This window comes from Pelodiscus sinensis, chromosome 2 (assembly GCF_052426305.1).
Source record: "Pelodiscus sinensis isolate ZL-2025 chromosome 2, ASM5242630v1, whole genome shotgun sequence".
Lineage (NCBI taxonomy): Eukaryota > Metazoa > Chordata > Testudines > Trionychidae > Pelodiscus > Pelodiscus sinensis.
This window is the reverse complement of record NC_143053.1, coordinates 151,096,914-151,110,534: the sequence shown is the minus strand read 5'-3', so window position 1 is coordinate 151,110,534 and position 13,621 is coordinate 151,096,914. Positions and strand designations below refer to the sequence as shown.

At 42.5% G+C, this 13,621-nt stretch overlaps 1 protein-coding gene across 2 annotated transcripts in view; it reads left to right on the top strand.

Annotated features, from left to right (window-relative positions):
• The window catches only part of MOCOS (molybdenum cofactor sulfurase), a 353,074-nt gene that overhangs the window by 323,937 nt on the left and 15,516 nt on the right, over window positions 1-13,621 (top strand). For both annotated transcript variants that reach the window (XM_089776481.1, XM_075921610.2), the window contains one exon: window positions 9,275-9,401. In XM_089776481.1, the coding sequence (XP_089632607.1) occupies window positions 9,275-9,401 (127 nt within the window). The remainder of the gene's footprint in view (window positions 1-9,274; window positions 9,402-13,621) is intronic.

The following is a 13,621-nucleotide window of genomic DNA, read 5'->3' as shown; positions in this document are numbered from 1 at the left end:
CCAAAAACCAAGCATTCTGTTAAAGCCCACGAAAGCTCATGATACCATCTGCATGTTTTGTTAGTCTATAAAGTGCTACCAGACCATTTGTTGTTTTTTCAGTTTACCTGTATAGACTAACTCGGCTACCGTCAACATTCTGCTAAAGACAAGAGACCCTTGGACTCTAAGGATATGACTTAGAGCACCCTACACAGCACCCTAAACTCGAAATAAGATACACAATTTGTGCTACGCAGATTGCGTATCTTATTTCTACTGAATTTCAAAATAGACTATTTTGAAATTTGGCACACCTACACAGCATCAAATTTCAAAATAATGTGCTATTTTGAGACATTCCTTAACCCTCATGGAACGAGGGTTACCGGGATGCCGAAATAGTGTACTCATTATTTTGAAAAATATTTAAAAATAATGGGCAGCTTGCATAGATGCAGAGTAGCTATTTCTTTATTCTCATTTCTTCTTCTTTCTCACTTCACTGCCTTTTCTCCTGCCACACCTCCTTTTATCCTTGGAACTCCCTCTTTTTGTTGATCAGCATAGGTTAGCAGAATCTCCCCCCTTCGCCCCATTCCGCCATGCAGAGCAACTTTGTTAAGAGTACTGGGAAAAGAATTATAGCCTAAGAAGACAACACAACACCCTATAGCTCTTTCTAAGTTATTGGATGCTAGCTTTCCAAACACTGAACCGCATGATTTATTTTCAAAAACCTATACCTGTGAAGTCTGTGTTAAAACGCTTTTCCCCTTGGGAAAAAAGGTAGTTTCTTTTTTCGTTTAGGGTTGTTTTGTTTAATTAAAATAGGTTTTGATTTGTAGACACTTTAAGTTTTCAATTCACTTTTAATAGTTTTACTTTGGTTTTATATTTCCTGTGTAAAAATGAATCTTCCACTTTCCAGTCAGCTCTAGGGAGGTGAGCTAAAACAGTATTTGCAATTTAATTACAAATAAGTATGTTACAAAAAAGCTGCAGAATCACCTCCCTGCAGAAGTGTCCCTCTCTCCAGTGTTGTTGTTGCTCACCACATCCCTGAAGATGAACAAAAAATGCCACTGTCTGACCTAACACTGAGAAGTTCTTTGGTTGAAATATGCACTTGAAAATGCTCATAATTGTTTTCGTTTTGTTTATTAAATACATGTAATGAGAGATTGACCCAAACTAAAATCCCAGATCAAATCTCTGACTGTAATTAGCCAAAAGAAAAACCTAGTTCTGAATATTCCTAAAATCTGGCTTCTCGCTGGCACTAAACTATACTACTTCTACGAGAGACATCCCTAGGGGTGCACCACAGTAGGTGTAGGTGCATCCTAGTGCCTCAGAGCGGATTTTTGATAGCAGTGCATTGGGACCGCACATGCGCTGAGCGCGCAGGCCCCCTCCCCCCCCCCACCCGGTGCCATTGTGCATGTGTGGCCACCCTCCCTTCAGTTCCTTTCTACCTTCCCCAGCTTCAGACAGACCTCCGCAGTGCTCCTCATTCCTCAGCTGTTCTGAAGGGAATTTAGTTAGATAGATTAGTTCAATCCAAGTTCTTAACCCCTCTAGTTCCTACTGTTAGTGGGGAAAAAATCTCTCCATTCGCGTCAGTGGGCTCCCTTGGAACATTGCCATGGCATGGGCTCCCCTGGCTTTAAACGCTGTGCAGACAGCAGTGACGCTATGCCAGCCTCAGATTGCCATGACAAGTGTGTTAAGCACCTCGGGCACTCACACTCACAATGGGACTGCCCACACTGCACCAAACTTAAACCGCACGCATGGAGAAATAGAGAATTCTGCTTGAAAATGGTTTTGATGGACAAGGGCAAACACCATTCCTCAGAACCTGGCTCCGGGCAGACACCCACAGTGAAAGGGATCTGTGGGGGAGGGATAGCTCAGTGGTTTGAGCATTGGTCTGCTAAATCAATTGTGAGTTCGATCCTTGAGGAAGCCATTTACGGATCTGGGGCAAATCTGTCAGGGATGGTACTTGGTCCTGCCATGAGGACAGAGTACTGGATTTGATGACCTCTCAAGGTCCCTTCCAGTTCTATGAGATAGATAGGGATAAACCCCCTAAGTCCACAAAGAAACCCTGAACTTACCATTTCTGAGTGGAGACAGACAATCTCGCTCCCCATTTTCTAATTACTCAGACTCACCCTCTCCCCTATCAGCTGACGGGGATGACGACTTAGCGGTTTTTTCGCCCCAGCTATCTCCAAGCACAGAGGCATCCGGAATGTCGTTTAATTCCATCCAGCCTGATTTTACCAGAGCACCCATGGCCCACTGGACTCCATACCCATGGATGCCAGCACCAATGCCTTATCCTCTCAGTGCAATTGTGAGCCAGTGGCCTCAACAACACAAGAAGAGACCACACAAGACCAAACACATGACAAAAGCTCCCTTTCCCCTCACCCAGTCACCTCCAATGGGTACTGGGAAAAATGATACAGAAGGACATCACTCCCCAAATTCGGCTTCAGGGGTATTATTAGACACAAACTCACAGTTTTGTATGGATGAGGCGATCATACCACCATCCTCCATAATTATCAAGGACGTCTCTACCTTCCAGGATCTTTTCAAAAGAGTCACAGCTGACATGAACATCCCCATGGAGGAGGTGCAGGACACACTCCACAAGCTCAGAAATATCCTCCAGGCGATACCTTCTGCAAAAATTGCCTTGCCAATCAACCTGGCCATACTTGAATCTGCCAAGACCTTGTGGTAAACACCTGCCTCAGTTCCACCTACCTGTAAAAAGGCAGACCATAAGTATTACGTCCCACTCAAAGGCTCAGAATTTTTGTTCTCTCATCCACCGCAAAACTCCCTGGTAGTGGAGACTGCCCAGCAGAGAAATAAGCAACAAAACCGTTTTGCTCCATCCGTAAAGGACGATAAGAGACTTGACTCACTGGGGAAAAAAGTGTATGCCTCAGCCACTCTACAAAAACTATGCTGCACTCCTTAGCAAATATAACTTCAACAATGCAAAGTTCAACACCTGTATTAATGACATACCAGACAATAAAAAGGCACAATTCAGAGCGTTTCTGAAGGGCAGGCAATACCATGCACAACCCTGCAAGCTGCCGTGGATGCAGGTGATACGACTACAAAAACAACAGCGACAGCAGGTGTCATGTGACGAGCCTCATGGATCGTCAGCCTTTCCCCTCCAGATCCAACTGTCAGTTGAGGACCTGCCGTTCGAGGGTGAGAAGCTCTTCTCATCAAAAACCAACGAGGTCCTCCACTCAGTGAAGGACTCCAGGGCAACATTATGCTCTCTGGGAATCCAGACACCTGGAACAAGAACAAGACAGTACAGGTATCAGCCATACCAAAGACCAAGATACTCACAACCTACATATCACTACCAAAGACAAAATCACCCACCATACCAACAATGTGGGCAAAACAGACAACAACAATAGTGCTCTCAGAATAACACTTCTAGCCACCCATCTCAGCCAAATAAGCAAATTTGAGCAATCTGTTGAGAGACTGACAGTCACGTTACCTGCTCCAGAGTTCCGAAATATGACCAAACCTTTTCACTATCGCCTGCTGCCTGTCTACACAAATGACAAGCCATCATATCTGACAAGTGGGTGATATAAATAATCTCCTCGGGGTACACTATCCCTTTCCTTTCTCTCCACCCACCCTGTCCTTCTTCAGGGACCCTCTCACGAGATCATACTGCAGCAAGAGGTAGATCATCTGCTACAGCGAGGAACCATAGAACCAGTTCCGCAGGAATTCCATAGCATTGGCTTCTACTCCCACTACTTCCTCCTAGAGAAAAAAAACAGGTGGCTGGTGCCCAATTCTTGACCTAAGGGTGCTGAACAAATTCATCAAAAGAGAAAAATTGAAAATGGTCACACTGGCTACCATTATCCCCACTCTGGAGCTGTACGACTGATTTTCGTCTCTCGACCTACAAGACACATATTTCCATGTGTCCATACGACCAGCTCACAGATATTTTCTCTGTTTTACTCTAGGTTCTCAACACTACTGATATACAATCCTACACTTCGGACTCTCCACGGCACCCAGGGTTTTTTCCAAGGTGCTGGCAGTAGTCACAGCTCATCTCAGGAAGTGCGGAGTCACCATTTATCCATATCTTGATGATTGCCTTATCAAAGCAAGAACCAGACACAATTCCTATCACTGTACTCACATTGTCCAACATTGTTTCCACTCATTAGGACTTCTCATAAATGAGAGCAAATCAGTGCTCACACCCACTCAATCCATTCAATTTATTAGCGCCCACTTTGATTCCATCACAGCTATGGCCTCTCTACCTACCAACAGGTTCCTCAGCATCAGCCAGCTAGCACACTCGCTCCATGACTGTTTACAGCTTCTTGGTCAAATGGCATCATGCAACCCTGTGGTCCCCAATGCATACCTGTTTGAGGTGTATTCAGGGTTGGCTCTGGCTCAACTGCAAGCCCAACATCCACCCGATGACCAAAATACTTACACTTCCACACGTGATTAAGACATCACTACAGTGATGGACAATCTCTGCAGGGGCATACCTTTTCAAAATCCAGAACCCACAGTGGTCATCACCACCAATGCTTCTCTCACCAGGTGGGGAGCACATATGAAAGGATTCACAATGCAGGCCTCTGGACCTTAGCAGAGTGCACATGAAATATCAATGTCTTCAAATTCAGAGCGGTATGCCTGGCATGCCAGCATTTCCTTCCCCACATCACGGGAACCAATGTCAGAATATATCTGGACAATATGGCATGTATGTTCCACATAAACAGCGAGGTGCTCAATCACAAGCCCTCTGCAAGGAGGCCATAACACTCTGGAACTGGTGCCACACCGTGACATCTCCATAAGTGCATGCCACCTGTCCGGTGTCCTCAATACAACAGTGGACACCCTCATCAGAGCCTTACCCCAAGACCATGAGTGGGAGCTCAGCAACACAGTTCTGAGGGACATATTCATGAGATGGGGACATCTCCATATAGACTTATTTGCCACCAAGGCCAACAAGAAATGTCCACTGTACTGCTCCAGAGTGGGCATGGGGAAGTCACCCCTCGGAGACACTCTCATCCTGAAATGGGATACGCCCCTACTCTTATGCATTCCCTCCCTTTCCCCTCCTCAACAGAGTGCTGATAAAAATATGGAGAAACAAGGCGAGAGTGATCCTCATAGCATCTTGATGACCTCGGCAACCATGGTTTCCCCTCCTAAAAAGAATGGCCCAATACCACCAAATCACCCTTCCATGCACCCTGACCATACTATCTCAACTATGAGCACCTCGCTGTTTATGTGGAACATACATGCCATATTGTCCAGATATATTCTGACATTGGTTCCCGTGATGTGGGGAAGGAAATGCTGGCATGCCAGGCATACCGCTCTGAATTTGAGGACATTGATATTTCATGTGTGCTCTGCTAAGGTCCAGAGGCCTGCATTGTGAATAACATCTCCCCATCCTCAGTTCCTGACTCTCCACTTCAAGTCATGGTATCTCGATAATTCACGGGCTTAGTGCAATACTACCAGAAGGTGTGCAATGTCCTTTTACACAGCAGGGCTCCTTCAATAAGACATATATTAACAAATGGACTTGATTTACACATTGGGCAGCCTCCCACAATATATCATCGCAGGATGCCCCGCTCCCCATAAACCTAGATTCCTAGATTACCTACTGCATCTCAAACAATTGCAACTCTCCTTGAGCTCCATCAAAGTCCATCTGGCAGCAACAACAACCTTACACATGCCAGTTGATGACACTATAGTGGTTGCCCATCCAATCATGAAGCGATTCCTAAAAGGCCTACAGGCCCTCTATCCAGACATCATCGCCCCTTGGGAAGCATGGGATCTACACCTGGTACTGACGACTCTTATGAAATGTCCATTTGAACCCGTGGTCATATGTTCTTTATTCCATTTAACCCTAAAGACAGCTTTCCTAGTTGCAATAACCTCAGCACGTAGAGTGGGTGAGATGGCCACTCTAATGGCTGATCCGCCATTTACCATCTTTTCAAGGACAAAGTTTCCCTGCGACTGCACCTCAAGTTCATACCTGAGATGCGCTCTTCCTTCCACTTAAACCAAACTATACACTTACCTGTATGCTTTCCAAAGCCTCAGGCAACAACTTCAAGGTGCAGATGCACACCCTTAATGAGCATCCCTGGGGGTGCTCCTCTACCCTCTCGCTTGACTTCGGGGGGGAAATAATAATAAAAGACAATTTGTTCTCCTACACCAGGTTTTGGATAGAGAAGGAATTGAAGGGAGGGTGGCCGCACATGCGCAATGGCACCGGGGGGGCCCACACACACCGTATTCACTGTCCCTATGCACTAATATAAAAAATCCGCTCTGAGGCGCTGGAATACACCTATAGCTACTGTGGAACACCCCAGGAATGCTCATCTCAAAGAACATCAGTTACGGGAAGGTGAGTAATCTCCTCTTCATCTGGCTGCAAATTCTTTTGTGTGCACTAAGTATTGGGATGACCTCCATGAACTTGGTCAGACCCCCATATTCCCTGGATTACTCAACATTTCCTAAGCAGGACATACAATCCATTCCTGAGCCATTGTTCCCATCTTTAGTGAGACAGTGACAACAAATAAGAACCAGGGATACGTTGCATTTCCTGGAGTATTAAGTAGAATAAAAGGTTAAGAAGTTACAGTAAAACTTAAGTTACGGCAAGATTGCAAGCCTCTTTCGAAAGTACCTTTTGAAAAAGCCTCTTTCAAAAAAGAGCATCTAGACTACAACCAGTACTTTCAAAAAAGAGAGCACCTAGGCAGTCTAGATGCTCTCTTTCAAAAAAGCAGTTTGCATTACACAGCGCCTTTTTTTGAAAGAGCACTTTTGAAAAAAGGCGTTATTCCTCATAAAACGAGTTTTCCGCGGTCAAAAAAACTACCGTGTTCTTTCGATTTACTTTTGAAAGAATGCCGCAGCAGTCTAGACGAAGGGGAAGTTTTTAAAAAAAAAAAAAAAAAAAAAACCTGTAATCTAGACACACCCTCAGTGAATAAGTTTTTCTTCTTTAGAAAAAAATATCTATAGTTGTCCTAGTTGGTAGGTCTCATGCTACACTTTCCCCCTCCTCCAAATGATGAGTACATCAGCCCAGCCACAATGCCAGCCTTTTCCTATCCCATCTGTATTCTCACTAACAATTCTCCTGTTTGTCTCCCTGCATAGAATGAAACCATCCGATGTAGTGCAGTGACAAGAGCAGTCCCTCTCTACTGCTAGAATTCTCCCATACTTGTCTCAACTGTCAATTCGACAGATGGTCACGCCTCCCCAAATGGACTTCAAACTAGGTTCAAGAAAGATGGTCGGCCACAAAGTATCAGCATAGGCATATACTGTTAAGAAGAAGAGCACTGTCCCCTTATGGGCAATCACAAGTATCAAAGCAAAAACGTTGATAGAAATATTGATAGAAATAAGGTGTATTGCTTTCTTTGTTCCAACTCCAAGACACAGGATTGTGCAGGGCCTCCATGTGCAATACACAGCACATTCAGCCCCTCTGACAGTGAATATACTTCCACACTTTTAAAATGTGAATGTCCCAGTGTCAATTTTTGATTCCCTATATTCTGAAATTATTTTAAAAAGTGCATCAAATGTGTGATGTGCTGTAGTAGTACTATGGAGAATTCTTTTCACCATAATTAATCCGTGGACTCTCTGCAAAACAGTAAGAGATCTAGCTTTTGATAATGTTGAGGTCAGGTTATGTGATTGGTGTGAAAATCTACATACACATGTTTATTGGTATGCACATTCGTCTCCTAAAGGAAAAGCCATGCTATTACAAGCCAAACAACCTCAGTTTTCCCAAGCTAATTAATTGAAGCTAACTTTTGTAGAAGTTGTTTTAATATAGTTTTCCACCATTTTCATTAAAATACAAAACAATTTTAAATATTTTTAGTTTTTTCTAAAAGAGAAATCTCTCTGTTTTTCAGGCTTCTGTCTCTATTTTGGGTGAAAATTAAGTGTTCAGGTCACAGGTGATGGTGTCTTTTGATGTAGTTCATGAACATCTGAGCTTAGACAAAATTTCAGAGTGATGAAGCACTGAGAGTCTCTTTTGGAAATCCCAAAGTTGGCCAATCATTTCCATTGGCAAAGTTTCCACTTCAAAAATGAAAGATAGGAGTGAGATTTCAAAGTTATAGCCAGCTTTATGAAATGTGTATATTATATACTATCTGCCACTCTGTCTGTCTCACATGTACATATGCACACACACACAACACATTCATTATTGACTCTGGTAAATAAAACATGTGTAGGGAGGTGTGGAAATCTTCATCCCTGGACTTTTTTTTAATCATCTGCCATTTAGTGTAATCTGATGCATTGTAAAAGCTATATATATAGGGTATGGCTACACTACAAAGTTAATTCGAAATAACAACCGTTATTTCGAATTAACTTCAATAGTGTCGACACATGCAAACCGCTATTTTGAAATAGTGGAGCACTTATTTCGAGTTTGGTAAACCTCATTCTACAAGGAGTAATGCCAAATTCGAAATAGCTATTTTGAATTAAGTGCTGTATAGACTGTTTCGAAATAGATTTTGAGTCTAGATGCGTTATTTCAAATTAGCTTAATTCGAATTAACTATTTCGAATTAAGTTAATTCGAAATAGCGCTGTAGTGTAGACATACCCATATATTTATCAAGGATAAATTCTCTCTCACAACATTGACCTATTGGTCTTCTTGCCTTCACAGGTCACTAAATATCCTCTAAATTTCCCCTATATTCATTTTGTTTCCCCTCCAATTAGATTTCATCAGTCAATTGATCAAATACCCAAAGTATCCATCCACATGCAGTACTTCAGCCCTTCAATACAGTAGCTAATGTTGAAATTAAATTACAGTGGTCCTTCTCTAGTGTACAGATTTATCATTGCAGTGCCATGTACTTCCCTTTCTATCTTTTTAGTGCCACTTTATATCTGTTGAAATGCCTCCTAGTGGACTACACTTTTTATTCAAAGGGCTGTTCCTTTTCCATAACTTCTGTAATAAAACTGCATTCTAAATTTGTTCTTAACAATTGTGTGGAAGAAAAATCTTACTGCATAGGGCTAGCAACTACATATTCAAAGTGGGTGAATACTGCATGCTGATTAGCATGGCTCTTATTTTCTTCTGCTTTGTGAATTTTTGTGATAGACAGGGAGAGCCACTGCAAACAGAGCAACTAATCCAGCGCTTCCGTGCCAACCTTGTGGTCAGTGCAACGGAATCTTTTGAAGAAGAGGAGTGGGCTGAGATTTCCATTGGCACGTTGCATTTCCAGGTACAGTCTGACTTACTTCAGTAGCACTTTCCTGTTATAAAGTATTCTGACCTTGAAATCAGAGCAAAATTCTTGCAACACTCAGGCTAGGTTTACTCCACAAACCTACACTAGTATAACTATGTTGCTTAGGGGTGTGAAAAATCCATAAGCACTATTGTTAGATTGACCCAATGTCAGTATAGCGTGGCCTGCAAGAGAAGACCGACTGTCAACATATAGTTACTGCCTTTTGTGGAAGAGGGTTAACTATGCCAAAGGCCAAAGTTCTTGTATTGGTACAGTAGCATCTTCACTAAAGCATCACAGTGGTGCAGCTGCCCACTGCAGTGCTATATCTGGAGACAAGCCCTGATTGTGATGTAAAGACAGATTCCAACAAATGTTATTTCTTAAATTTCACCAATTTCCCTTTCCAAATGAAAAGTGTCTCTGAGCAGTTTTTGAGACAAAAACCGTAGGCTCGTATTTTTATTAAAAACATATAGCCCGAGGCACATTCACAGAATATTTTGACCCAAATGTTGAGAAGGAAAGAGTACTTCTGATTTCAAAGGCCCTATTTTTGGATGCTCACTTTAGACACAAGGTGCCTCAAAATGAGTATCCAAATCAGAAGCCATGTTTTACATTTTAAGACTTCATATATTTTTTAAAAGCGAGGAAAACATAGCTTTTCTATGATTTTTTTTAAATAGCACCTGACTTACAACTGCATTCTTTATTTAAGAATTTTGCTTGTCAGTATATAGTAGTACATTTTAAAATAAAAATTAAGCTCAAGTGTACAGATCATGAATTTTCACCACTTCTTGTATTTCTATTTGACGTCATGGTATCTAGGCAACATTTTACAGGTTGGGCCTCCCTGGTCCGGCACGCTTGGGACTTGACTGGTCCCAAATGAGGGAATTTATCAAACCAGGGGAGGTCTCCTGCCACTGGCCTCCCAGCTGCCATCCCTCCCCACTGCTTTTGGTTCTGGATGCTGCTGACAGGCTTAGGCTCCAACCCTTCTACCACCAGCTGGGTCAAAGCTCCCCAGGACCTGAGCTACCCAGCTGCCTCCAGCCCCTCTGCTACCGGCCTAGTGTGAAGCTCCCTTTGGCTGGGGCTCCATGACCACTACCAGTCCCATTTCTGCCAGCCTGGCTCCCCAGGGCTGGCACTCCGCAGCTGTTGCTGTCCTCCTGCTGCTAGCCCTGGCTACAGCTCCAAGCTGCCAGACTCCCAGCCTACTCTCGCTGCCAGCCCTGGGGCTCTTTGGTTCAGCAACATCCGTGGTCCTTGTCAGACCATGGATGTTGCCAGACCAGAGAGTCCTGGATTTAGGAGGTTCAACCTCAGTCCGATGAATGTGAATGTTATCAAGTCACTGGTTAGCCACAGTGTTTTTTAAGTCACACACCGTTGGAATGGGAAATAATTACAGCATCTCCAGTGCCAGAGATAAGGGGGGATTAGGTTTGAGACCAGGCTCAAGTTTGAGACCATGCTCAAGCTATGGGCTATGTAGTCATACCTCAAAGTGACCATATGTCCTGATTTTTTAGGGACAGTCCTGATTTCAGAGGTTTGTCTTATAAAGGTGCCTATTACCCATGATTGCCATCCTGATTTTTCAGATTTGCTATCTGGTCACTCCAACATACCTGAGCTGAGGGGGTCAGAGGCTAGTTGGAGGCTGGATCAAGAAAAGATTTTGTTGTTAGAAAGGCTACTCCCATGGTATTCCCAATCTGGATCAAATCAGTAAATGCTAGTAAGTTATGCCTCAGATAAACCAATGAATATTTGGGCTTCACCAATCCTCATCATTATGTTTTAATATTTGTATATAACACCACTGATATACGTCATTTATATAAACCTTGTCTGCCAAGCCTAAGTCAATCCCATGCCCAATACAGCATTCAACTGTTTAGAAAATACTGCACCATCAGGTAAATCCAATGGAGCAAATAATTCTTGGAACAGAAATCTTGGTTGCCTTTATGATATTTTGTCAGTGAAGAAGCCATGTGTGAGACTAAGCTGGTGATTCACATAACCATCAAACTGATTTGTTTGACTGGTCCTTGTCTATATCCTATTTATTTGTAGGAAATGTGTCACCTGGAACAGAGAGGTGGCTTGTTCTCTGTTCTTATTAGTGATGCTGATAAATGTGTGGATAGCAGAAGTGCTGATGCAATGACTAGAGGCTGTCATGAAAATAGCTGTCCTTTTCCTGAGCTCAGTGCACTGTAAGGGAAAGAGAAGCAATTGTTTAGCAGTTTGTGTATAGTATGTAGCAGGAAAACATATAGGGCTTACCTTGGCTTGTCTGAGCCTTTGTTGGTCTATCAACAATTAGCTATAATAAATAAGAGACACAGCAAGTTAAAGATTTCTTTGTGAGTTAAAACATTTTACAAAGGATAGCCTTAATCTGCAGCCATTCATTCTATTTTCATTCATTCATTCATATTGCAGCGTTCGGGAGTCCAACTCAGGACCCCAGCGTGCTAGGGTACTGTAAAACCAAAGAATAGAGTTACAGTCCAATTTAAAAATAGATTGTCTCTCACAGCCGAATTTTCAACTGATCTTGATATCAAACGCCCCCCCCCCCCCCAAATTAGGGATCTTTGGAGCTGATGTTTTGGTTAATCATGGAATCATAGAATACTAGGACTGGAAGGAACCTCAAGAGGTCATTGAGTCCAGTCCCCTACCCTCATGGCAGGACCCAGTACTGTCTCTAGAGCATCCCTGATAGATATTTATCTAACCTACTCTTAAATATCCTCAGAGATGGAGATTCCACAACCTCCCTGGGCAATTTATTCCACTGTTTAACCACCCTGACAGTTAGGAACATTTTCCTAATGTCCAACCTAAACCTCCCTTGCTGCAGCTTAAGCCCTTTGCTTCCTGTTCTAGCCTCAGAGGCCAGGAAGAACAATTTTTCTCCCTCCTCCTTGTGACACCCTTTTAGATACCTGAAAACCGCAATCATGTCCCCTTTCAATCTTTTCTTTTCCAAACTAAACAAGCCCAATTCTTTCAGTCTTTTTTCATAGGTCATGTTCTCCAGACCTTTAATCATTCTTGTTGCTCTTTTCTGGACCTTCTTCAATTTCTCCACATCTTTCCTGAAATGTGGTGCCCAGAACTGAACACAATACTCCAACTAAGGCCTAAGCAGCGCAGAGTAGAGTGGAAGAATGACTTAGTGTCTTGCTCACAACACACCTATTAATGCATCCTAAAAGCATGTTTGCTTTTTTTGCAACAGCGTCACACTGGGGAATGGTATTGATGATGTTTGATGCCAGTGAAATGGCAGCAGAAGGTGCCACTGCACTGAGACAAGCAGAGAAAAAAAATCTGTCTTTAGTTCGACTGTGATAGAATTTAGCAATTTATTGTCTGAAGAATCACAGCCAAATGTATGGCTTGAATGACTACACTAGAAAGTTTTACTATTCACTGTAGATACACCTCAAATAATCCAAATGACACCCAAATCTGCATATAGAAAAGTTTACAACATGACCTTTGATTATTTGCCCCATTATCTGCTTGAGTTTTAAGGTTAATTTTACAAAACTAAGGAAAAGTGCATTATACTATGGAAGTTGAAGTACTAGAGGAATTGTTGATTACTGTAGAGTTCTGCAAAAGTTTCTGATCTAGTAATTGAGTGGAACTGGCATATGTCATCTTTATTCTAATCCCCCCAAAAGACAAAAAGAAATTTGGAACAGTGCATTTATAATTCATCTTAAGAAAATGCAAATTTTGCTTTCCTAACATTCACAAAATGCCACTGGAAAAATGTACAATGAAGACAAATCTGTTCGTTTCAGTCATAGTGAACAAGCATGAACGAAATCCTATTATTTTACTCATGAGAGAATTCTTCTGGTCAAATCCTAAAGACCTTAACCAGTTTTTACTCATTCCTCTGCCAGTCAAATCTTCCCTTTAATGTCAATCAGCCAAAGTCAGCAGGGACTATAGATGCCCAGCATTTCTCAGGCTTAGCCAAGTGGGAGTTTGTCTAAATAAAGACTGAGTACAGACTTCAGAATTTTATCCTTTGAATACATAGCTGAGTCAGGTGAACAGGATTTAGCCCTTTTACATAGTACAAAAATGATCTGTGAAGTGTTTCAGTTATTGAAATCCCACAAAGGTTAGAGATCAGTTCGTACCATCTAATTGTTTCATTA